This window comes from Hyperolius riggenbachi, chromosome 4 (genome assembly GCF_040937935.1).
Source record: "Hyperolius riggenbachi isolate aHypRig1 chromosome 4, aHypRig1.pri, whole genome shotgun sequence".
Taxonomy (NCBI): Eukaryota; Metazoa; Chordata; class Amphibia; order Anura; family Hyperoliidae; genus Hyperolius; species Hyperolius riggenbachi.
Genome location: NC_090649.1, coordinates 495,460,929 through 495,487,128, shown reverse-complemented (window position 1 = coordinate 495,487,128; position 26,200 = coordinate 495,460,929). Strand labels below are relative to the sequence as shown.

General features: G+C 46.8%; 1 protein-coding gene and 1 long non-coding RNA gene across 10 annotated transcripts in view; one reads left to right on the top strand and one right to left on the bottom strand.

Moving 5' to 3' along the window:
• Nucleotides 1-26,200, top strand: part of FSHR (follicle stimulating hormone receptor) — a 294,915-nt gene that overhangs the window by 173,075 nt on the left and 95,640 nt on the right. For 6 of the 9 annotated variants that reach the window (XM_068233073.1, XM_068233074.1, XM_068233070.1 and 3 more), the window contains one exon: nucleotides 4,629-4,703. In XM_068233073.1, coding sequence (XP_068089174.1) covers nucleotides 4,629-4,703 — 75 coding nt within the window. The remainder of the gene's footprint in view (nucleotides 1-4,628; nucleotides 4,704-26,200) is intronic. The other 3 variants (XM_068233071.1, XM_068233079.1, XM_068233078.1) reach the window with 1 other exon arrangement.
• LOC137571031 (uncharacterized) overlaps nucleotides 15,629-26,200 on the bottom strand; it is a 13,986-nt gene continuing 3,414 nt past the window's right edge. The window contains exons 2-3 of the long non-coding RNA XR_011031289.1: nucleotides 22,393-22,494; nucleotides 15,629-15,794 (exon numbers count right to left, since the gene is read on the bottom strand). This is a non-coding gene — a long non-coding RNA (uncharacterized lncRNA). The remainder of the gene's footprint in view (nucleotides 15,795-22,392; nucleotides 22,495-26,200) is intronic.

The window sequence follows — 26,200 nt, the reverse complement described above, 5'->3', positions numbered from 1 at the left end:
TATGAGCTATACTCAGTGGGATGCCGTTACATATGGGCTATACCAGGCCTGGGCAAACTTGGCCCTCCAGCTGTTGAGGAACTAAAAGTCCCACAATGCATTGCAGGAGTCTGACAGCCACAGTCATGACTCATAAAGGCAAATGCATTGTGGGACTTGTAGTTCCTTAACAGCTGGAGGGCCAAGTTTGCCCATGCCTGGGCTATACTCAGAGGCATGTCATTACATATGGGCTATACTCAGCAGGATGTCCTTACATATGGGCTATAACTTAATGGAATGTAGTTACATATGGGCTATACTCAGCAGGATGTACTTACATATGGGCTATACTCAGCGGATGTTGTTACATATGGGCTATACTCAGCGGATGTTGTTACATATGGGCTATACTCAGCGTATGTTGTTATGTATGGCTTATACTCAGCAGGATGCCGTTACACATGGGATATACTCAGTGGGATGTCACTATATATGGGCTATATTTAGCAGGATGGCGTTACATATGGGTTGTACTCAGCGGGATGTGGTTACATATGGGCTATACTCAGCGGGATGTGGTTACATATGGGCTATACTCAGCGGGATGTGGTTACATATGGGCTATACTCAGCGGGATGTAGTTACATATGGGCTATACTCAGCGGGATGCTGCTACATATGGGTTATACTCAGCGGGATGTTGCTACATATGGATTATACGCAGCGGGAGGCAAAGTCCCCTAAGGGCCCCTACTTACTGGGGCAGTGCAGTGTAGTAAATTTTCCACACCCCACCGCAGCTTAAAGAGAACCCGAGGTGGGGTTCTCACAACAAAATCCCCATACAGAGGCTGGCTCTGCCTATCGAGCCCAGCCTCTGTTGCTAATCAGATCCTCCCTAAATCCCCCCTGCACTCAGCCAGACCCCATAAATCATAGCCGCGCTGTGCGACTGTGTTTACCTTCCAAACGTCAGTCTCGCCGCTCCCCCCGCCTCCTGCAGAGCTCCGGTCCCCGCCCGCGTCCCTTCCCTCCAATCAGCGTGGAGGGAAGGGACGTGGGCGGGGACCGGAGCGATACAGGAGGCGGGGGAGAGCGGAGACTGACGTTAGGAAACTAAACACAGCCGCTGCTGACATGCTGCGTGTCGGCAGCGCGGCTGACATTTATGGGGTCTGGCTGAGCGCAGGGGGGATTTAGTGGGGATCTGATTAGCAACAGAGGCTGGGCTCTATAGGCAGAGCCAGCCTCTGTATGGGGATTTTGTAGTGAGAACCCCACCTCGGGTTCTCTTTAATGAAAGTCTATGGGGTAGTTACTACTACCCACGGTGTGGTACACTGCACCAGAAGTGCCCTATCTAACGCTCGTGCATACCTACGTTGCCGTGTGGCTCCTGCGCCGAACTGCGTTGGACCGGAAGTCATATAAGTCTATGGCGATTCAGGGGTTTTTAAAAATGTTGGTGGCAGCGTTGCGGGCATGCATGCTCGAAAGCGTATTTTTATATGCTTCCCTAATCCCTGCCTTTCCGTATTTTCAAAACAGGAAGTGAGTGCAAGCGAGTGTCACTTTCTGTTTGGATGTCAACCAGAAGGGGATTTTCCGCATATTAATGTGGTAATCCCCAAAGGCCTGTTTTTTGGCGGTGCAGTCAGTGTGTCCCCCCGGGCCGCATCGCACCACTGCTGCCAATCTTCAGTCTGAAACTTACCTCAGACTGTAGAGAGGCTTTTTGTAAAGGGTAGCAGTGTTAGGGTCTGGGCTCAGGCAATTTCCTTTATGCTAAAGTGAGTCTTTGTTATCCCTTACTAGATAAGGACAATGGGTAGCAGGAAAAAAGGGCGCCGGCTGAGGGTGGACAAAAAAGGGCGCCGCCATAGACTTTATTGCAATTATCGTTAATACAACGAAAAAAGCAGAAAAAAGGGTGCTCAGTGCTGCAATGATAGGGATAATATGCATAGTCAGTAGTGGAGCATTGTGGGTAACCACAAATGTTCACTTATAACTGAATTATTGCAAATGTCCTTGTGTTTTAAGAAGGCAAATTTCACCAGACATCCTTTTTGTCACACCAGCAGAGAGCCAGCATTTTCCAATTTTGCCAAGAAACTATGTCCCCAGTTTTTAGCTTCTGCTTGGCAAATGCTGATGGCATTTCCCGCCTGATAGGCCTAACGGTGCTATAGGCATCGGTCTTATGCTTTATGAGGAACTCAAAAAGTTCAGGCAGAGAAAAAGTTAATGTATGCTTGACCCCATTTCCTTGTATCAGACCGGTCGGTGCAGAATTTGGCGAGCCAGGCCAACCCACTTAAACAAACAAGGAAGGATCCGCAAGCCAGACAATGGATGATGAAAAAAGCTGGTATTCTTTATTTGGAACTCCACATGACAAAGTGCAATACAACTACAGTTTCAACTAACGCCTGTTGAGCCTACAATCTGCCCTTAGTCATAGCTCAACTATGACTAAGGGCAGATTGTAGGCCCGACACGCGTTAGTTGAAACTGTGGTTTTATTGCGCTTTATTATGAGTTTTTCAAATAAAGAATACCAGCTTTTTTCATCATCCATTGTCTGGCTTGCGGATCCTTCCTTGTTTTTTTAAAAAGTTCAGGGGAGCTGTAGAAATGATCAGTGGTCATACAATAGCCGTTGTCCAGTAAAGGCTCAACAAGGGACAGTACAGAGGATGTCGCCACTCTATAGTTGCTGAACCTGGGGTTGAACTTGGAGCCTTTGCCGGTATACAATATAGCATTCCAAATGTAACCGGTTGCCGACTCTAGTAGCATGTATGACTTTACGCCAAAGCGGGCCCGCTTTGATGCTATGTATTGGACCCAACTTAGCCTCCCCTTATAGGCCATCAGACTCTTATCTGCGCTTATGTCCCTCTGTGGTACATAAGTGCTCTGGAAATGGTCAACCGCCATCTGACACTTCCCAGATTTTTTACGTTTTGGTGCAGGGTGAGTGGACTCCTCGAATGGTGTCGTTGTTGGCGAAGTGCAAAAACTTCATGATCAAACTGAAGCAATATTCAGACATCACCATTCCAGAAAAAGGGATTGCAATAATTTTATTGGTGGTCCAATACCATTTCTGCAGGTGCTTCCCCATGTCTCCCTGCAGAATAATTAGGCCCCAAAACAGCCAAATGTCCTGTTTGGTAACCGGCTCCCATGTCCTGCTCCTGGAAAAGCGCCCTTGTGGAGCAGCCAGTTGTTAGGTGGCATAGTGGTTAGTCTCCTAAATTATTTTTTCAATGACCATGTTAGTGAAGAAGAGCAGGTAGGCCAGGGGGTTGTGTTCACAGTCTATCTTCAGGCCAGACTACCCAGTAAAAGGTCAACCTGGGGGCAGTGGTGGAGCCTAAGTAGGGTCTATGGGGCATCAAATGCGGACATCACTGACCTCGGTGGTGATGGAGTCACTGTCGCTCTCGGTACCTGGATCAGATGACAGATCTCCAGGTGAGTCGCTGTCACTCGAGTCCACCAGTGACTGCAGATGGCTGTCCTCAAACTCCACCAGTGCCACTGCTTTCACAGTAAGATGCCTTCTGGAGGCTGACACCAAAGCAGATGACAGGCAAGCAGAGGTCGGTGCAGGCAGCAAGCAGAGAGCTGTCAAATCCAGAAAGAGGTCGGTACAGGCAGCAGGCAGAGAGTAGTCAAAATCCAGGCAAAAATCGGCATTAGTAAATCAATCAAAGTCCAGGCAAAAATCAGTGCAGGCAGAAGGCAAAGAGAATAGTCAAAATTAAGGCAGAAATAAGTAACAGGTAGGCAGAAAATTAATAAGATCAGCAGATCACACAGCACTTAGCTCAGACGCAGCCAGGAACCAAATGGCAATATTGCATTCAATTACAAATCTCCTTGTATCCAATACAATGCTAATTTTGGCCAATCAGCTTTTTTATTTTAAAAATGTATAGTCCCTCACCTCCCCCATGACCCCCCCCCCCCATCACGTCATGCTGCACTGCCACACACCGCTGCTCTGCCACCCTGATTGGACGCTGGGTCCCTAGAAGAACAGCAGGGGTAGTGGGGATCCTGGAGGCCGGGAGGGAGAAGATTGGGTCCTGCTGGCCAGGAAAATGGTGCGTATGGTGGTTAGAGGCAGCCCGAGCTGAGCTCGGACTTACCGCTCTGAGCTCCTGTCACTCAGCCTGAGCTCAGCTCGGGAATACCGCCAGGGGGGTTACTCTTATTTTTAGTATTTTCTTGCTTGAGCAGGGCCTTTTTAAGGTATTTTAAGAATAAGGTGTGAAAATGTGTCCTGGGAGACGTGTCTCACGAGAAAAGTTAATTGAATTGCAAAAGATGTGCACTACGGTCTAAGAACATAAAGATGTTAAAGCTGAGATATCATTTGCCAAAATTCTTGTAACGCAGAGATCTGACCTTGAGGAATAGTTTTTGGGTTTTTCTTTTTTTTTTTTTCTTCTCAACAAAAGTGGTATTTGGCTTTAATATAGTTACCTGAAGTGCAGCTGCCTTGCATTTCCCTTTTAGTACGTGTGGATGAGTCAGAGGCACCTGAAGGGTTTTGTTGGCTTGTGATGAAATGTATGTGTACCATCTAACCAGGGGTTTACTAATCTCTCTGCATTTTATCTTCTTTTCAGAAGGATTGAAAAAGCAAACAGCCTCGAAAATATTGACCGAAACGCGTTCTGGAACCTTCCCATGCTGAAATATGTGTAAGGAATATAAACATTTGAACAAAGTAAAAGTGCCCAGTGTAATGAATTGGCACAGCTGTAACTTCATAAACTTATTATGAAAGTCTCCATTTGCTTCCGATACCCACCTCAGATAGGCTTTCTTCATAAAAAGGATCCAATGATAGAGTTTACAGGCAGCGCCACCTAGTAGTAATGTATGGCACTGCACTGGCACACCAAGAGGGGTATGCTGTTATATTTTACCTACCATGATTTTGCCTTCATAAAACAGAAGGTAATTTCAATTATTGAGCTTTAAGTGAGCAAGTACAGTTTCCAATCCATCTATAAACATTTTTACCAGTTAATTTTTTCTTGTCACAGATCAAAATGGAAACAAGTATTGAAGCTGTTTCTTTTCTTTCTTTCTTTCTTTCTTTCTTTCTTTCTTTCTTTCTTTCTTTCTTTCTTTCTCTCTCTCTCTCTGTGTGTCTCTCTCTCTCTCTCTCTCTCTCTCTCTCTCTCTCTCTCTCTCTCTCTCTCTGTGCCTCTCTCTCTCTCTGTGTGTGTCTCTCTCTCTCTCTCTCTCTGTGTCTCTCTCTCTCTCTCTCTGTGTCTCTCTCTCTCTCTCTGTGTCTCTCTCTCTCTCTCTGTGTGTCTCTGTCTCTCTCTCTCTCTCTCTCTCTCTCTCTCTCTCTCTCTCTGTCTCTCTCTCTCTCTCTCTCTCTCTGTGTCTCTCTCTCTCTCTCTCTCTGTGTGTCTCTCTCTCTCTCTCTCTCTGTGCGTCTCTCTCTCTCTCTCTGTGTGTCTCTGTCTCTCTCTCTCTCTCTCTCTCTCTCTCTCTCTCTGTCTCTGTCTCTCTCTCTCTCTCTCTCTGTCTCTCTGTCTCTCTCTCTCTCTCTCTGTGTGTCTCTCTCTCTCTCTCTCTGTGTGTCTCTCTCTCTCTGTGTGTCTCTGTCTCTCTCTCTCTCTCTCTCTCTCTCTCTCTGTCTCTCTCTCTCTCTCTCTCTCTCTCTCTCTCTCTCTCTCTCTCTTCTCTCTCTCTCTCTGTCTCTCTCTCTCTGTGTGTCTCTCTCTCTCTCTCTGTGTCTCTGTCTCTCTCTCTCTCTATCTATCTCTCTCTCTGTCTCTCTCTTTCTCTCTTTAATTTTCTCTATGTGAAATAGGAAGGGTTGAACAAAGAAAATATGGGGAAAATCTGAGAACATAAGCTTCATTGGTAATCATAAGCATGCAAGTGTAGGGCGACATAGCATAACAAGTAGGGTAACTGCTTCTCTCCATTATAGCCTATAGCGTTCTCCACTTGTTAAAATACTAAACCATATCTGGCAGTTACAAGGGGAAGATCAGTCTAAACAACTCTGAACAACTTTTTGTTGGCTGGCACAAAAGTATCAACATAATTAAGAATCCACACTAATATTAAAACTAACAATTATAGGGGTCAGCTCAAATGTTATCCAAACAAATTGTCACATAAAAATATACGTTTTCACCTGACATAAAAATTCACAAAAATATAATGGATTTTTTATGACACTTAGAGCTTTCTCAAATTTTTTTCATGTACCAATTGACTTCAATGCACTGTGCTATAAAAGTGTTTTTCATGCCCATATTTCTTGTGAATATTCTTAGCCGCGTATACATTTCAGTAATGCCCACTTATATTTGCATTTTGCAATGCTTTTTGCGTAATCATGTTTCCCCTATATATTTCCCATGCATATTTTCATCGGTTAAAAATATCGTTTTCTCATGCTCATACATTTTTGCTAATATTTATTATTTATTTATGTATTGTATTTATAAAGCGCCAACATATTACACAGCGTGTGCGCAATTGTAACATTTTTGCAAAGTATAACGAAGACAAAAATTCCCTTATTTGATCATCACAATTCCCTCAAAAATGTGCTGATTATTTCAAGCATTTAGAACTTATGCTAATATGTATATACAGTAAATAGGGCTAGATTTACCATAAGGCAGTGTAGGCTCGTGCCTACAGGCGTCTGATTATGGGAAGGCAGCTCACTCTCCTCCCCAAGCACCTCCCTCCTTCCCTATGCAAAGTCCCCAGCAGAGAATAGAGGTTACTCACCCAGCTCTCGGCATTCCAATGATGAGATCTCCCTTCAGTCGGGGACACCACTAGCTACTTAGAGAGACTCTGTAACAAAAAAAAAAGTTCCCCTGGGGGGTACTCACCTCGGGAGGGGGAAGCCTTAGGGTCCCAATGAGGCTTTCCCCTTTCCCTGTAGCTGCAGGCAGTCCAGCACTGGCTCCCCCGAAGTCTCCGGCAATCCCGGCTCGACAAGCCTGACAAGCTACATTTATTTACCTTCCCTGGCTCCAGCGGGTGGTGCTGTTGCGGCTCTCAGCACAGAGATAGGCGGAAATATCTGATCTCTGTCGGATCTGCTCTATTACGGAGGTGCAGGAGACTTGCGCCTGCACAGTAGAGCGGCCCAAGAGCAATCAGCAATTTCCGCCTATCTCCGAGTGGAGAGCCACTCGTTGGAGTCGAGAAGGTAAATATTTACATCCCTGCCATTTGGAGTGGCACAGCGAGACCGCCGTGGGACACAGGAGGACATGGGAAGCCTCGATAGGATCCGGAGGCTTCCCCCACCCAAGGTGAGTAAGTACTTCCCAGGGGAACTTTTTCTTGTTACAGGTTTTCTTTAATACGGAGTGTACTGGGTACCTAATGCGAAGGGGCACCTGTAGCTACCTATGATGGGCAAGGGAAGTAAGGGAGAAGTGACAGTTGGGACAGCCAGCACCTCTGCGGTGCAGTTCGGTGGGAGTTTGTAGGTTCATGGAGGGTGGAGTCTAGGGTGCCAGGACATCTTTCCTATAGGCTCCTGTGAATGGAGGGCGGAGTCTAGGGTGCCAGGACATCTGTGCCTATAGGCTCCTGTGAAGTAAATCCGGGCCTGCATGCATGGAGGGCGGAGTCTAGGGTGCCAGGACATCTGTGGCTATAGGCTCCTGTGAGGTAAATCCGGGCCTGCATGCATGGAGGGCGGAGTCTAGGGTGCCAGGACATCTGTGGCTATAGGCTCCAGTAAGGTAAATCCGGGCCTGCATACATGGAGGGCGGAGTCTAGGGTGCCAGGACATCTGTGCCTATAGGCTTCTGTGAAGTAAATTCGGACCTGCCAGTAAATATATCTGAAAAGTGCCATTATTTCTACCTCTGAATTAACAACACTCTCCTGCAGAAGATTTATTTGACACCTTTATTGTTTGGCCTCCCTATTATTTTACTTCGAAAGAGAAAAAAAAATAAAAACATATTAAAAGCCTCTCAGCATTCCCTTTAAGGCTGCATCTTGTTAAAGTACAATTTCTGCTATTTTCCTGTCATCAGAATCACATGAAAGTGACATTTACAGCATGACATAAATGTTTCCTGAAATATTTCACCGCTAAATCACAAGTTAATAAACCCGGCTGGCAGAAGGTAACAAATTAAGATGTCTGTTTGGAATGTTTGCAGATTGGAGCGCCATGATCCATTCTGATGCAGAATGAAAATACCCAGCGTATATTTCAGCATAAATAGGGGAGTATCTGGCATGCAGCAATTATCGAGCGCTATCTTGGCATTCATTGAACTGCACTCGTTTCCTCGTGGACTCTGTCAATGTCAATAATAAATATTTTCTTGAGGTACAGATGTAGCCCAGCATTGCTTGCAGCCAAGTCTGATCCAGGCAACAGGCAACAACATATGCTGACTTTCCTGGAACGCTAACAACAGATTCTAACAAGAGACACACTATCATTCTGCATTGGAATATACATGTGTGATCACATGGCTTATCAGAATTAGTGATGAGTAGAGATGGGCAGAACCTCCGATTTTAGGTTCACGAACCCGGTTCGCGAACCTACCACGAAAGTTCGGTTCGTGCGAACTTTCGCGAACCGCAATAGACTTCAATGGAGAGGCGAACTTGGAAATTTAGAAACAATTATGCTGGCTAGAAAAATTATGGAAAAGATGTTTCAAGCGGTCTAATACCTGGACGGAGACATGGTTGAGTGGGATTCACGTCAAAAGTCTCAATAAAAAACCTAGAGTTGACGCAAACCACTGTTTTAAGGTCAGAAATCACATTGAATGTTGAATTGCAGGCCTAAACTGCTTTACAACATCTTGCATGTGTATATGTTACGGCCAGAACCCGAAGTTTGGCCACTTCTAGTTCTGGCCGGCCACTTCGGGTTCTGGCCGGCCAAGGTGCGAAGTGGCCGCTGCGCTGCGACCAATGTGAGGAATGATTCCTGTAACATGAATGTATCTTCTGGCCGCAGCGCAGCGGCCAAATGTATCGCAATCCTAAATCATTTAATGACATTAAGCCGGCGGCAATGAAACAGATGAAGCCGCCGGCTTTTGCTCTGCCTCTCTTTCCTCCCCCCGCCTCTCTCTCCTTTTCTTATGGCCAGCCGGCGGGGACATGCGTGTCCGAGAGTCGTTCGTCGTGCCAGGAAAGCAGAGCGGGGAGGCTGCAGACATTGCTTCTGCCAGCACCCGCTCTGCAAGAACGGCAGGATTTCCTGCCGCGTCAAACGACTCCGGAGGGGACACGCGTGTCCCCACCGGCTGCCCATAGGAGAGCAAGAGAGGCAGAGCAAAAGCCGGCGGCTTCATCTGTTTCATTGCCGCCGGCTTAATGTCATTAAATTAACTAGGTTGCGATACATTTGGCCGCTGCGCTGCGGCCAGAAGATACATTCATGTTACATGAATCATTCCATTCCTCACATTGGCCGCAGCGCAGCAGCCACTTCGCACCTTGGCCGGCCAGAACCCGAAGTGGCCGGCCAGAACTAGAAGTGGCCAAACTTCGGGTTCTGGCCGTAACATATACATCAATCAGGAAGTGTAATTCCCTCCTCCTCCTCCTCCTCCTCCTGAGGAGGATCTTGTCTTCCAGGGATTTGTAGGATGCCAAAAGCACACTCACATACATTGGCCAGGAATTAAACCCCGGTCAACTGCTTGGAGGGCAGCTATGCTCACCACTATACCACCAACACTACAGGCTACTAGCTTACTTGTGTAACACATTGGCTTAAGACTTTACCAAATCCAATGCTCCAATATGGGGAAGCTTCTCTGTTTGCTGTTTTTTTTTTTTTTAAAGTGTGGTGTCACAGTTCACGCATCTCTTCAACTACAAGAAAGGCACAGGAGTAGTCTTAGCTACCGTAATATCTATGTTACGGCAGGGCCCTTATTACACTTTCTCTTACAGGGCTATGGAAACCGTTTTGCCCATGCAATAAAGCGAGGTGCAAAAATAAAATCATGCCTAGCAGAGGTTGGTTTAGATCCATCAACCTTTGGTTTACGGGCCCAGAACACTTCCACTCATCCGCTGCGCCACTCTGCAGTCTGCTTACATTTGTATACAATCCTCAAGTTTAAAAAGGGTACATTAGTTGAAATAGTTACACTACAATCTATGTTACAGCAAGGCCCTAATGACACTTTCTCTTAAGGGGCTATGGCTAGGTATGGTCGCTGGATTCCGCGGAATTAAGAATTCCGTGATTCTGTCCGGAATTTGGTGTTTCCGTTCCGTTCTGACGGAACGGAATTGCAATATCACTATGGCGGAATTTCCGTGGAAAAATACAAAATTCCGCGGAATTTTACGGAATGCAAATTTTTTTCCCACCAAACTAATTTTTGCCTAATATCAAACCCAGGTCTAGTGCTTGGTAGGCAGCTCTCCTCACCACTATACCACCACCAACACTACATGCTGAAGCAAGCCTAGCGTGTACCATTATGATATATCCAAGAGAAAAATGAGCTTGCTTAGGGATTTGTAGGATTTTGAAAGCCAACTCACATTGGCCAGGAATCGAACCCAACACATATTGCTACATATGTTAAGAGGAATATTGGGTACAAGTTACAAAAATAATTGTTAAAAAGACCTTGTAGTTTTTGAGAAAATTGATTTAAATGGGTTTTAAACTTTTATCATTTATCTGAGTTTAAAAACCATTTTTCTTTGCATTTTTAAAATCGATTTTCTCAAAAACTACAAAGTCTTTTTTAACAATTATTTTTGTAACTTGTACCCACTATTCTTCTTAACCTACGTAGCAATTTTGGTAGCAATAGCTTGTATGAGGGCTTTGCTATTCACCGCTAAAGTCGGCACAAAATTATGCGTAAATTACATGTAAATTCATACGTAATTACGAATGAGTATACAAAGTCAATTGAATTACGAATATGTAATTACATATATGCGTAATTTTGCGTAATCGTAATTAGCAGATTATGATCCTCACTAATCAGAATATAACTCAATGCTAGAAATAGAGCCAGGTTCATAAGCCATAACACTTAAAGGGAGTCTAAAGCAAAATAAAATAAAAATCAGATACTTACCTAACGAGAGGAGAGGCTCGGGGTCCTATAGAGTCTTCCGGTTCTCCTCCCAGTCTCCATGTTTCCCCCCGCAGGCTCCCCTGTTAGCAATCTATGACCGATCGGTCGTAGACTACTCTCTTCCGCATTGGGCTGGCTTCGGGAGTCTTCGGAAGCATTCGGCCTTCCAAAGACAGGCCACTCTGTACTGCGAACGTGCGATTGCCCTCTCTGGCACACTCGCATGTGTGGTACAGAGCCGCCAGTCTTCAGGAGCTCAAGTGCTTCCGAAGATTGGCAAAGTTTCTCGCAGCGGGAGATTCTAACAGAGGAGCCTGCGGTGAAATGAGGACACCGTGAGGAGAATGGGAAGACTCTATAGGACCCAGAGCCTTCCCTCTCCTTAGATAAGTATCTGGCTTTTTTTTTAATTAAGGCTTCAGATTCCACCCACACCAGGATGCCCATGGGCATCAGTCTGTAGCCGCCACCTTCCCTGGACACGTAAGTGACTGTGACACAGTCACTGCACCTGTTCACGGTACCTGTGTGTGTGACAGCTGCACATTTGTAATACCAGTCACTGCATACCTGTTCATGTTTACTGCACCTGCGTGACAGAAGCTTGCAGTGTTATATACCAGTCACTGCACCTGTTCACGGTACCTGTGTGTGTAACAGCTGCACATTGTATTGATACCAGTCACTGCATACCTGTTCAGTGCACTTACGTGACAGCACGCTTTGTTATATTATATACCAGTCACTGCATACCTGTTCACGGTACCTGTGTGTGTGACAGCTGCACAATTGTAATACCAGTCACTGCATACTTGTTCACGATACCTGTGTGTGTGACAGCTGCACATTGTATTGATACCAGTCGCTGCATACCTGTTCAGTGCACCTACATGACAGCACATTGTATTAGTCAAGTCAGTGCATACCTTTCACTTTATCCCCCCCGATATGGGCAAAACAGGCAGAAGCAGAGCCAGAGGAATGCCACCCGGCAGGTTTGTTCGAGGTCGTGCTGTCGTGATTTCATGCGGCCCTTGACCAAAGTACAGTGTTCAGAAGGCACGTGCCATCAACTCCCAAGATTGTCAGGATGTAGTTGACTATTTAACACAGAACACCTCATCTTCCTCAGCTTCCGCACAAAACTGTGACATATCTTCCTCCTCCTGCTCTGATTTTGGCACCCCACTTAACACTCAGTCAGCTGCCACCACCAAAGTGCCATCACCCCAGGGCTCAGCGATGTAGAATTTTTTTTGTGTGTCCGCCTCAGATGAGAGCAATGCCATCTGTACTCTCTGCCACCAAAAATTGGGCCGTGGAAAGACCAAGACCCACGTAGTGACAACTTCCTTACAAAGGCACATGATGACAAAGCACAAACTGCAATGGGATGACCACCTGAGGAAAAGCAGAACACAAAAGCAAAGTTACACACCGCAGTGGAAGATACCGGGCCACATTTATTTCTCAAAAAAGGTGATACCCAAACTGTACCATGATGTTGAAAGGCAAGTGGTGACATCTCTGGCACACAGCGTTGGGTCAAGGGTCCATCTGACCACGTGGTCTGCAAAGCACAGTCAGGCCTGCCCGAAGACTAAGTCAGTCTCCACACACAGCATCTCTGCCTGCACGCTGTGTGACTGCCTGCCCCAAGACTAAGTCGGTCCCCAGTCCCCACACAGCATCTCGGTGCTGGCCGCTTGACTGCCTTCTCCGCCACCACCAACAGGGTCCAGGACTCCAGGTGGATTCCTGAATTTTTAAGGCCGCTGCTATAATAATTTTTCTGGTGTGTGTACATGCCTGCCTAATTTTTCTGGCTGCACTGCGGCTGCAACAACAAAACAAAAGGCATGTACATGTGCCCATTCCCCTTCGTGATCATTACCTTGCCGCGGTGAAGGGGCTTGCGTATCACAATGAAGCAAGGACTGCCTGCTATATTAGTGTCTCGGGGGGGGCACACCCAAGATAATAAGGTTGTTGCTTCATTGTGGACAGACCAAGTTTGACCAGCTAGAAAGTCACTGTTGTTCTATCATTGAGCTACCACAGCCTGGCGACCATATGGGCTTGAAAACCGCCATCGCCTGCACTCTGGCCATGGTGCGCACCAGTCCAGCACGGCCGTCACTACACAAACAGCTGTTTGCGGTGCGTTACACAGTGAGTTTGGTGTGTCAGTGTGAAGCAGTACACTAATTACACTCCCCGATTGATGTATACACATGCAAGATGTTTTCAAGCACTTTAGGTCTCCAGTTTAGCATGCAATGTGATTTCTGCCCTTAAAACCCTGCTGTGTGTAAAATCCAGATTTTTCCTCGGGACTTTTGGCATGTATCCCACTCCGCTATGTCCCCCTCCAGGTGTTAGACCCCTTGAAACATATTTTCCATCACTTTTGTGGCCAGCATAAATGTTTCTAGTTTTTAAAGTTCTCCTTCCCATTGAAGTCTATTGCGGTTCGCAAAAGTTTGCGCGAACCAAACTTTTGCGGGAGTTCGCGCTCAAGGTTCGCGAACCTAAAATCGGAGGTTCGAGCCATCACTAGCTGTCGCAGGAAGATTAGTATAGATCAGGCATGGGCAAACTCGGCCCTCCAGCTGTTACGGAACTACAAGTCCCACAATGCATTTGCCTTTATGAGTGATGACTGTGGCTGTCAGACTCTTGCATTGCATTGTGGGACTTGTAGTTCCTTAACAGCTGGAGGGCGAAGTTTGCCCATGCCTGGTATAGACCCGTACCTGTGCTTCTACCACTGCCCTAGGTGCAATCATTTTTCTCAAGAGATGTCTTTATAAATCTTACTTTCTAATACATTTAGCTAGGCATTGAATACATACAGTATAAAACCTACCATGTATGATAGTTATTAATTTAAAAAAAAGTCTCAGGCACTTAGATTTTTTTTCTTTGCAAAACTGTTACTATTTGATACAAAAGTGGAAAAGTTCAAAATCTGAAAGATCTCATTTTGACAAGAAGCCAAATGCAGAGAGGCTCAACCTTTGGCCACACACAAAGCTCAGAGATTTGAAATAAAATAAAAACCTAGGGACCACTAAAAAATACATTTTTCAAATTTAGTCAATTATTACTTTATCTCTGCACATCTTTTTAAGTAACCAAGACAATTTTTTTACACATTTGCATTGATTCAATTGCTGAGTTTTTTCACAGGAGACATTTGTTCCATCTTATCTACAAAATACCTATTCAGCACCTAGCAAATTACAAAGTATTACAAAGTACAGTAGGTAAGCAAAGCAATGGCAAACTTAAGCTGATTTGGGACAAGCTATTTTTAGGTCTTATGTACCAGTGTGTGCGTACCAGTGTGTGCAGTGTGTGTATGTGTGTGTGCAGTGTGTGTGTGTACCAGTGTGTGCAGTGTGTGTGTGTGTGTGCAGTGTGTGTGCATGTGTGTGTGCATTGTGTGTGTGCATTGTGTGTGTGTGTGTGTGTGTGTGTGTACCAGTGTGTGTATGTGTGTACCAGTGTGTGGGTGTACCAGTGTGTGGGTGTACCAGTGTGTGTGTGTGTGTGTACCAGTGTGTGGGTGTACCAGTGTGAGGGTGTACCAGTGTGTGGGTGTACCAGTGTGTGTGTGTACCAGTGTGTGTGTGTGTGTGTGTGTGTGTGTGTGTGTGTACCAATGTGTGTGTGTGTACCAGTGTGTGTGTGTGTGTGTGTGTGTGTGTGTGTGTGTGTGTGTGTGTACCAGTGTGTGTGTGTACCAGTGTGTGTGTGTGTGCGTGTGTGTGTACCAATGTGTGTGTGTGTGTACCAGTGTGTGTGTACCAGTGTGTGTGTGTGTGTGTGTGTGTGTGTGTGTGTGTGTGTGTGTGTGTGTGTACCAGTGTGTGTTGTACCAGTGTGTGTTGTACCAGTGTGTGTTGTACCAGTGTGTGTTGTACCAGTGTGTGTTGTACCAGTGTGTGTTGTACCAGTGTGTGTTGTACCAGTGTGTGTTGTACCAGTGTGTGTTGTACCAGTGTGTGTTGTACCAGTGTGTGCCGGGTGCATACATAGCAGAAGCGGTAGTGTTGCATAAATTGCTGCATTTTAGGCTGCAATGCAAGTCAATGGGATGCAGAAAAAAACGCAGAGACCTGCCATTTACAGTATGCGTTCCGAAAACACTGGTTTTGTTGCATAATATGCAGGAACTCTGCCAAAACGCACAGAATGAAAGTCAATAGGAACGCAATGGATTGTGTTTTGTATGCGTTTTGATACGTTTTATTTAAAAAAAAAAAAAGAATACTGAAGTATTTCCGCTTCCTGTTGTCTCCCTAGTGATTTGCATACATTTAAATATAAAAACGCATGAAAAACACATCTGCGTTAAAAAAACGCGAACACACCAAAAACGCAAAATGACATTTACATAAAACATGACATAAAATGCTACTTTTTCAAGCTATGTAATATGATCTCCTGGATATATATACATACAGACACACATTATTTTTTCTATTTTATTTATTTATTTATTTATTTATTTTGCCTTGAGATTAGATTCTGCATATATTTTTTATTTCTCATAATTCAAGGCAGGAATAGGATTTTAGCCAAAGGCCTCGGCCAGGGATGATGTTAATAATGAAAGCTTGGACTTTGGTACACACTCTTGACAGGCAGACAGGCTGTTACTGTGCACAGAGCAGATCCCATTCTTCCTGCAAAATACAAGAAGTCATTTCCAAAAATAGCACAACAAACTGAGCCAACTTGGCACCATCATTGCAAATGATTATTAAATCAGATTAATGTTTGTGGAATCCAACATGACAGTGCAAGGCATTTAAACCACTCTGCATTTCTTGCTATTATAAAGAAAACAAAAAAAGAATAAAAAAAGTCTTATAAATGAGAACAGTATTCTACAGCATCAGCAGACAAAAACCACCCCGGATAGGAAGAGCAGTCGTTAATAATTACTTATAACTTCACCAACTTTTTAACTACTTCAGACACAAAGTTTTACTTACCTGTAGGCCCAGATCATTTTTAGGCTTTGGCAATGTGCTGTGCTATCTTATATGTACGACAGATGGGTACTAATTTTTATGCTATGTTTAAAGACTTCCTACTGTAATTAACCTCCTTAGCGGTATGCCGGACACTGTGTCGGGCTGCTTGCTGGCCCCAGAAGCCCCCCACGCAGAATAAATGTGATCAAATGGCTTTAAATCCTTTAGCTAGCACAAGGCTAGCTAGTACAAGTGTCCATCTCCCCCCCGATCCCCCCGTTTATACATTACCCAGCCTGGATCCTCCAGCGATTGGCGCAGTTTCCCCGAGCTCCAGTCTCTGTATGGGGAGGATCGGGTTTGCGCATGCCGTCATGTGCGATCCTCCCCATAGTGAGGACCGGAGCTGAGAGGCTGCGCTGATCGCTGGATCCAGGCTGGGTAATGTATAAACGGGGGAGTGGCGGGCATCGGGGGGAGACTTGTACTAGCTAGCCTAGTGCTAGCTAAAGGATTTAAAGCCATTTGATCACATTTACTATACTAGGGGACACAAACTGGCAAAACCTCCTGAGTGGCGTAACGATCAGGAGGTTAAGAGGAACCTGGGGTAAGATTGATATGGAGGCTGCCATATTTCTTTCTTTGTAAACAGAGCCAGTTACCTGGAAGTCCAGTTGAGCTTCTACCAAACGTAGTGCCTGAAACAAAACCCTGGAACAAGCATATGGATAATCCAATAAAACCCGAGTCAGCTGAGCCAGAGTACCCGATCTGCATATGCTTGTTCAGCACGGTCTCTGACTAGTGACACAAGACCAGTAAGACTGGTAGGCAATTGGTATCATTTAAAATGAAATAAATACGGCATCCTCCATATCACTCTCTCCTCAGATTCCCTTTAACTATACTAGAACTTGGGACTAACAGGCACTAGAGCACTGCCACTCCACCTCCTCGCCATGAGGGTAGCAGCGTCACCCCTGGAGACAGTTTGCTCTGCATTCATTTTCTCCTACGCCCTGGACTGCCCCCCCTCCCCCCACCTGGGCAGCCAATCAGGAGCCGATACTGCCTTAATGCATCAAGTATTGGCCATATTGCGCATGTGCAAAATTCACAAAATTCTGTATGGACAAAAAAGCAGGAGAGCGCACTCAGGGAAGAGTTTGAGGAGCCAGCGGGGCTTCCATTTGAAAAAGGCGCCCGGTGCAGCCCATATATGCCAAATTCGGCTACAGAAAGTGCGCCTGGTGTAGCCCATATATGTCAAATTTGGCTACAAAGGGCACCTGTTGTAGCCCATATATGCCAAATTCGGCTAAAAAGGGCACATGTTGTGGCCCATATATGCCAAATTCGGCTACAAAGGGGCCTGTTGTAGCCCATATATGCCAAATTTGGCTACAAAGGGCACTTGGTGTAGACCATATATACCAACTTTGGCTACAAAGGGCTCCTGGTGTAGCCAAAAAAGCTAGTTTTAGTTTATAAAAAGGATGCTGTTATAGGTAAAATATGTTGAGATATAAAAGGTTTTTAGATATAGCTGAGAAAAGTGATTACTATGACCTAACTGCTCCCTACTCTCACACAGAACCCTCCCCTGATGGCGCCTAACCCTAACCCCCTGGTAGTGCCTAACCCTAATCCCTCCCTGGTGGTGCCTAACCCTAAGACAGCCCCTGGTGATTACTATGACCTAATTTCTCCCTACTCTCACACAGAACCCTCCCTTAACCCCCCCTGGTGGTGCTTAACCCTAACCACCCCCCAGACAGTGCCTAGCCCCAAGACTCCCCTGGTGGTGCCTAGCCCTAAGACCCCCCAGGTGGTGCCTAACCACAAGACTCCCCTAGTGGTGCCTAACCCTGAGACCCCCCAGGTGGTGCCTAGCCATAAGACTCCCCTGGTGGTGCCTAACCCGAACCACCCTAGTGGTGCCTAACCCTAACTCCCCCCCCCCCCCCGCTTGTAATGCCTAATCCTACACCCCCCCCCCCCCCCCGAACCCTGAATAAGCTAAATACTCACCACCCATCGGAGGAAGATGAATCCAGCGATGTCCCCCTGACGAGCCAAAAATGTCGGGTGCAAAGGGAGCCCTTTTGTAGCAGAATCAAACACCTTGTAGCCGAATAAAAAATATGGGCTACCAAGGGGCGCCCGCCTGTAGCCTATAGCAAAACTCGGGTGCCCTTTACACCACCTTGTAGCCGATATTTGCAGAAGTAACATTGATGTCTATGGAGGCGCCCTTTTCATACAGGCAGCTCAGGCGCCCTTTTCAACTGATCCTGCCGGCAGGATAACACCAGACCACCCAGAGGAGGACAATCGGATATTTTCCTTAAAGAGAGTCTGAAGCGAGAATAAATCTCGCTTCAGACCTCATAGATAGCAGGGGCATGTGTGCCCCTGCTAAAACGCCGCTATCCCGCGGCTTAACGGGGGTCCCTTCACCCCCAATTCCCCTCGGTGCAGCGGAGGAGTGCTTCCTGGTTGGGGCAGGGCTAACCGCCCCAGCCCTGCCCCACGCGCGTCTGTCACCGTGTATCTCCGCCTCTCCCCTGCCCCTCTCAGTCTTCCTTCACTGAGAGGGGCGGGGGAGAGGCGACGATGCGCGTCTGATAGACAGTGCTGAGAGGCAGGGCTGCAGCCATTAGCCCTGCCTCCAGGAAGAGAGTTATACGACCAACTTTGCGACCAAATCTTGCGTGGGTTGGTTTGGGGGTGAAGGGACCCCCGTTTAGCCGCGGGATAGCGGCGTTTTAGCAGGGGCACGCATGCCCCTGCTAACTATGAGCTCTGAAGCGAGATTTATTCTCACTTCAGAGTCTCTTTAAAGCCCAGTGCCAGGCTAGAGGGATATAAGCCCGTAGGCCGGTTACCCCTATATAGGTCTACCAGCCACCATAGCAGGTGAGACCTCTACAGCGGCCGCAGGCTACCTACCCATCAGAACTCTTCCCTGCTGCGCTCTCCTGCTTTTATGTCCATGCAGATTCTTCCTGTCACTGCTGGTGAACTACAGAGCCACACCTCACATACCCAAGACCTCATGTACACTGGTTGTCCAATCAGACCGCTCCTCCCGCATGCCAGGGGAGTGTGTTACTCATCTCCTACATCCCAAAGTCACAAAATTGACACAAAAGCATGGAAAATGAGGACACAGGGGCACAAGGGGTTTACGACAAAGATAAATGTGCAGTATAAAAGTTGAGGGACAAGGGTAAAAAAAAAAACCTAAAAAAACGTAGGTCACATTCACAGTGGGGTGTTGTGGTGTAACGCCCGCTTTGTAACACAGATTACCGGACTGCAATACTCAACCTATGTGACATTCACAGTGAGGCAGGTGCATTGCGGTATAATGGGTTGCGGTATACCTAACAGTAAAAGTGAAGAATACTTGTCATTGACTGTATGCTTCACTGTACCCAATACAACGGGTGGATAATGTACAGCACCACTGTCCTGGCCCATTGCATTCCTGCTGTCACACAGAGAATTCAATGCAACAGCCACTGTGAACATGGCCTTACTGGGAAATGGGTCAAACAGGGAAAAAAGCATATGAGGTACTGTGACAATTCAGAGGTATCAAGACAGTAAGGCTGGTTCACACTTGCGTTATTTTGCGGACCGCAGCTGGACCGCAAAGTCCGCAAACGGAACGGACAATTAAGGGTCCATTCTTAATAAATGCGGGGCTCGTCCGTTCCTCCGGATCCGGATGCGGTCTGCAGTCTGGCCTGCGGTCCGGAATTTTCCAACCTGCTCCAATTTTCCAGACCGGTCCTCCGTCCACCGCCGCCGGACCGGATCCGGACAAGAAATCCAGCACAACAGGAACTGAGGGGAAACGGAAGTGCACAGCACACTTCCGGGTGTAAGCCGGACGTCCTAACCCACTTCCTGTGGGGTTCTCTATGGTACAGGTGGCCATGTAGATGTACCCAGCGCCGGACAGCCTCCAGCCTCTCCACAGCCACCACAGAACACAGCGGAGGACAAGGAAGGACCCAACCATCCAGACGCAGGGCCCCGCGGGACGAGGAGGATGATGTCCGCACAGCAGGCTCTCCCCAAGAAGGACTCCAGCGCTTTTCCAGACCTTCCAGGCCCCTCTTTAAAAAAGGAAACAGATCCAGGACGCATGAAGAACGGAAGGAGATCCGGATGAAAACTGAACGTGACCTGACCGGATCCTGATGGCGAACGGATGTTCTCAGAATGGACCGGACCGGAACGGACCCGTGCCACCGGTAAGTATTTGATCAAAACGCAAGTGTGAACCGGGCCTAATTCTCAAAACAGCAACCGACATAACTGTACCTGACAGACCGGATACAGTGCACACCAAACTCTACAGAACCAGTAGAAGGATAAACAACACACTTGTGACAAACAAAAAGTCCCAGCAGTTTATAAAACAGTATTACAAGTCTCTGCAAACCGCAACCCATGTCCTGCTCAGCACAGCAGCTATAAGCCCTAGGAAAGTCTGGACAATGAAATCTCAGCTATCCCAGCAGCAATCCCTCAGCGGGCTATCAGACCACCCCCTGTGCTGCTGCTACCCAGGACCCTGGCCTCTGGGCTTTTCCATGAACACAGCCCTGAGCACATGGACATGCAATTAAACCTCAAGAGAGGTTCAAGTCCCTTTTTACACAACCCAACCCAGAAATATGAATTTCCTGCAGCTGAATTTCAATATGGAAAATAGCAAAGATGTTTGTGCATCAGCCACAAATAAGAGGTTCTCTTTTAGGGTCATGACTTCAACAAAAATCTGTGTGACTGAATTATACTGCATTCTACACATAATAAAAAGGGAATAAGTTAAAGAGACACTGAAGCGAAAAAAAATGATGATATTATGATTTGTATGTGTAGCACAGCTAAGAAATAAAACATTAAGATCAGATACATCAGTCTAATTGTTTCCAGTGCAGGAAGAGTTGAGAAACTCCAGTTGTTATCTGTATGCAAAAAAGCCATTAAGCTCTCCGACCAACTTGGTCGTGGAAAGGGCTGTTACCTGACTTTTATTATCTCAACTGTAATTGAACTGTTTACTTTTCCTCTGCCAGAGGAGAGGTCATTACTTCACAGACTGCTCTGAAAGACTCATTTTGAATGCTGAGTGTTGTGTAATCTGCACATACTAGAGAATAATGCAATGTTAGAAAAAACACTATATACCTGAAAATAAAAGTATGAGAATATTTTCTTTGCTGCTAATCTTCTAGTAATTATTCATAGTACACAACCAATTCATTATATCATATATTTTTTTTCGCTTCAGTGTCTCTTTAAGTCCCTGCACAAAAGACAAGTTGTGTAGATTCATTTTGCTATAAGGAGGAAAACAATTCTTCCAGTTTAATGAGACTCGATATATCATCTCACAATATGATGATCAGCCATACATCACAGAATCCCCACACAAAATATGCACCATATGCTCATCACACCCTATAACCGTGCAACTGCTGCTGTGAATTATGTGTGTGTAACAGAAAAATGCTCCAATTAAATACTAAAGGATTGCTTACACAAAGAATTGAATGTGTGCATTAAACACCAAGTGAACACCTGACTTATCTGGCTTTGCAAATCTGGCCTAATTGGCTATTCATGAGGCAATGCTCATGCAAATACACATTTGCTTTCGCATGCCAAACTATGCAGGGTCAAAAAAAAAATACTGCAAAGCGGTCGCCCTGCGGGAATTAGTTCATGCTTCATTAGCACTATCCAGGAGCGCCATGGGGAGGCTTTCCAATGCCCCCGCTGTGGTTCCCAGGCAGTGAGAGAGCCTGGGACCCCGCGGTCCCCCCTGGTTGTATGGGGGCATTGGAAAGCCTTCCAGTGGCCCTCCTGGATAGTGCTAATGTAGCATGAACTAATTCCCGCAGGGCGACCATTTTGCAGTATTGGATTTTTGACCCTGCATAGTTTGGCATGCAAAAGCAAATGCATATTTGCATGAGCATTGCCTCATGAATAGCCAATTAGGCCAGATTTGAAAAGCCAGACTTGCTAGAGTTAAACTTGGTGTTTGAGCACGCATACATTTTCTCATGGCAAACATTAAATACTAAAGGAACTTATTATAAATAAGCAAATGCCTGTGTTTCCAGCCCTTCTGTTAGAGCTTTTTTATTTCAAAATATTTTTTCTCCAGGTGTTTTCACCCATACAGCTGCAAATGTGGGGGGTGATCTAGAAACAACCCTAAATCGAAAAACACACAGGGGTATTGAAGGTCAACAACAAATTGTATACTCACAAGGGGAGGTTGCAGAAGGGCAACCAACCACTGCAGGCAGGTGGAGATGTAGAATCCCGACTCCACTCAGGTGTCCAGGCAAACTGGGTGTGGTCACTCTTGCTAAAAAAAAAGATCAACCGAATGGTCCTCGGAAAGAAGAAGCCAAAATGAGACCAAATGTTACACCCCTCCAAAGCATAGGGGAGGAAAGAGGTGCTTAGGACATGATAAAATGTATTAAAACAAATAAAACTGAAAAATGACGTGGCTTACCTCAATGAAGACAAATGCATAAGACAAATTAATTTTAATATGCACTGGCAACGTGTTTCGTGGGTCTATGCTAGTGTTGGGCGAACAGTGTTCGCCACTGTTCGGGTTCTGCAGAACATCACCCTGTTCGGGTGATGTTCGAGTTCGGCCGAACACCTGACGGTGCTCGGCCAAACCGTTCGGCCATATGGCCGAACTAAGAGCGCATGGCCGAACGTTCCCCGAACGTTCGGCTAGCGCTGTGATTGGCCGAACGGGTCACGTGGTTCGGACCCGAACGCGCTCTGATTGGCCGAACTGTCACGTGGTTCGGGTAAATAAATACCCGAACCACGTCATATCTCCGCCATTTGTCTGTGGGTTTAGCTTTGGGTAGGCAGGCAGGGTAGTTCGCGCTCCAGCCACGCTAGCCAGGGTCCCCCCCAGTCATTGTGTGTCGCTGCTGGGAACAGTAGTACACCGCTCGTTCAGCCACACTATATAGCATTCTGTGTACTGTTCTGTGTCTGCTGGGAACAGTAGTACACCGCTCGTTCAGCCACACTATATAGCATTCTGTGTACTGTTCTGTGTCTGCTGGGAACAGTAGTACACCGCTCGTTCAGCCACACTATATAGCATTCTGTGTACTGTTCTGTGTCTGCTGGGAACAGTGGTACACCGCTCGTTCAGCCACACTATATAGCATTCTGTGTACTGTTCTGTGTCTGCTGGGAACAGTAGTACACCGCTCGTTCAGCCACACTATATAGCATTCTGTGTACTGTTCTGTGTCTGCTGGGAACAGTGGTACACCGCTCGTTCAGCCACACTATATAGCATTCTGTGTACTGTTCTGTGTCTGCTGGGAACAGTGGTACACCGCTCGTTCAGCCACACTATATAGCATTCTGTGTACTGTTCTGTGTCTGCTGGGAACAGTAGTACACCGCTCGTTCAGCCACACTATATAGCATTCTGTGTACTGTTCTGTGTCTGCTGGGAACAGTGGTACACCGCTCGTTCAGCCACACTATATAGCATTCTGTGTACTGTTCTGTGTCTGCTGGGAACAGTGGTACACCGCTCGTTCAGCCACACTATATAGCATTCTGTGTACTGTTCTGTGTCTGCTGGGAACAGTAGTACACCGCTCGTTCAGCCAGACTATATACCATTGTTTACTGACACTATATAGCAGACTATATAGCATTGTGTGTACACCGCTCAGCCAGACTATATACCATTGTTTACTGACACTCTGTGTACACCGCTCAGCCAGACTATATACCATTGTTTACTGCCACTCTGATTCTGCTGGGAACAGTAGTACACCGCTCGCTCAGCCAGACTATATACCATTGTTTACTGACACTATATAGCAGACTATATAGCATTGTGTGTACACCGCTCAGCCAGACTATATACCATTGTTTACTGACACTCTGTGTACACCGCTCAGCCAGACTATATACCATTGTTTACTGCCACTCTGATTCTGCTGGGAACAGTAGTACACCGCTCGCTCAGCCAGACTATATACCATTGTTTACTGACACTATATAGCAGACTATATAGCATTGTGTGTACACCGCTCAGCCAGACTATATACCATTGTTTACTGACACTCTGTGTACACCGCTCAGCCAGACTATATACCATTGTTTACTGCCACTCTGATTCTGCTGGGAACAGTAGTACACCGCTCACCCGCCACTGTATAGCATTGTGCTCTGTGTCACTGCTGACAATAGTGGTACACCGCTCACCCACCACTGTATAGCATTTCTGTACTGCCACTGTACTGCTGCCAGTCAGCGTGTACTTTAAGTGAAATGAGGAAGAAATCCGGTGAAAGAGGGAGGGGCAAGGGAAGAGGTGTTTCCCCTGACGGTTCACGTACAGGCCACAGGGGAGCACCCAAGAAAACCCACTCAATACTGCCCATGTTGTCCAGGACAACAACCCTCACAGATCCAAAAGAACAGGACCAGATAATTACTTGGATGACCTCTCAAGCGTCCAGCAGTGGGTTAAGCAGCACCAGCACATCACGCACGAGGTCCGAGTCCTCAGCCAGTTAAAGTCTGGGCTTTCTTTGAAGACTGCACTGAGGATGTTACCATGGCGATTTGCAAGGTGTGCAAGACCCGCCTGAGCAGGGGGAAAAGTATTAACAACCTCTCCACCACCAGCATGAGCCGCCACATTCTATCCAAACATCCCACTCTGTGGGCAAACGCGGCAGGACAGGGTACCACCGTACCACCAGCAACACTGCCTCCCTTGGGTTCACCAGACTCACCACCAGACCCGCCTCAGCAGCAGCAGTAGCCCAGCCATTGCGTGGTTCACAACATTCACAAACATCAGACGATGCTGACACTGTCACTTTCCGGACTAGTGCTCTTGAGGTCTCCCAGTGTTCATCAAACACAACAACCAACAGCCCTTCGGTGTGCAGTGCTACGGTTGAGTTGTCTGTCTCTGAGATGTTTGAGCACAAGAGGAAATTGCCAGCAAATGACCCGCGGGCCGTGGCAGTAACAGCCAGCCAGCATAGCCAAGCTTCTGGCCTGCGAAATGCTGCCATATCGAGTGGTGGAGACAAACAGCTTCAAGGGCATGATGTCAGTGGCCATCCCACGTTACGTGGTTCCCAGCCGCTACCACTTTGCGCGCTCTGCAGTGCCTGAGTTGCATGAGCACGTGGTCAGCTAAATAACCCGAAGCTTGAAGAATGCCGTTGCCTGCAAGGTTCACCTCACCACTGACACCTGGACAAGTGCGTTCGGCCAGGGTCGATACATCTCCCTTACCGCGCACTGGGTGAACCTTGTGGAGCCTGGCAGTGATTCCTCACCTGCTACGGCGCGGGTGTTGCCCACGCCGCAAACAGCTGCACCGCCGTCCCTCCCACTGGATAACAACAGCAGCACCTACCTCTCTGACTCCTTCTCCTCCAACGCATCTCAAAGCTGTACCTCATCCGGAAACGCTAACCCAGCACCAGCAGCAGTAGGATCGTGGAAGCAGTGCAGCACAGCTGTTGGCATGCGTCAGCAAGCGTTGCTGAAGCTGATCTGCCTTGGGGATAAGCAGCACACAGGGGAGGAAATTTGGAGGGGAATAAAGGAACAGACGGATTTGTGGCTGGCACCGCTGGACCTGAAACCGGGCATGAAGCTAGACACCTGGCACGAACTGGCAATGTACGCAATAGAGGTGCTGGCTTGCCCGGCAGCCAGCGTTATGTCGGAACGCTGTTTCAGTGCTGCCGGAGGCATCATCACAGATCGGCGTATCCGCCTCTCCACAGAAAATGCAGACCGTCTGACTCAAATTAAAATGAATCAATCCTGGATTGGAAACGACTACGCAACACTCCTGGACCCCAACCAAGTAACATGACCGATGAACATCTGGGATGGTTTAGCGTTTCCGGTCCCTGTTTATTGAACCTCTCATCTGTATTACATTTATGACTGCATGGCGGCAAAAAGCATTGCTGCTATATCCGCACGCTTTTTGTCCTCATGCAAGGCCTGGGTTGTTGTGTCTCACAAAGCGTGGC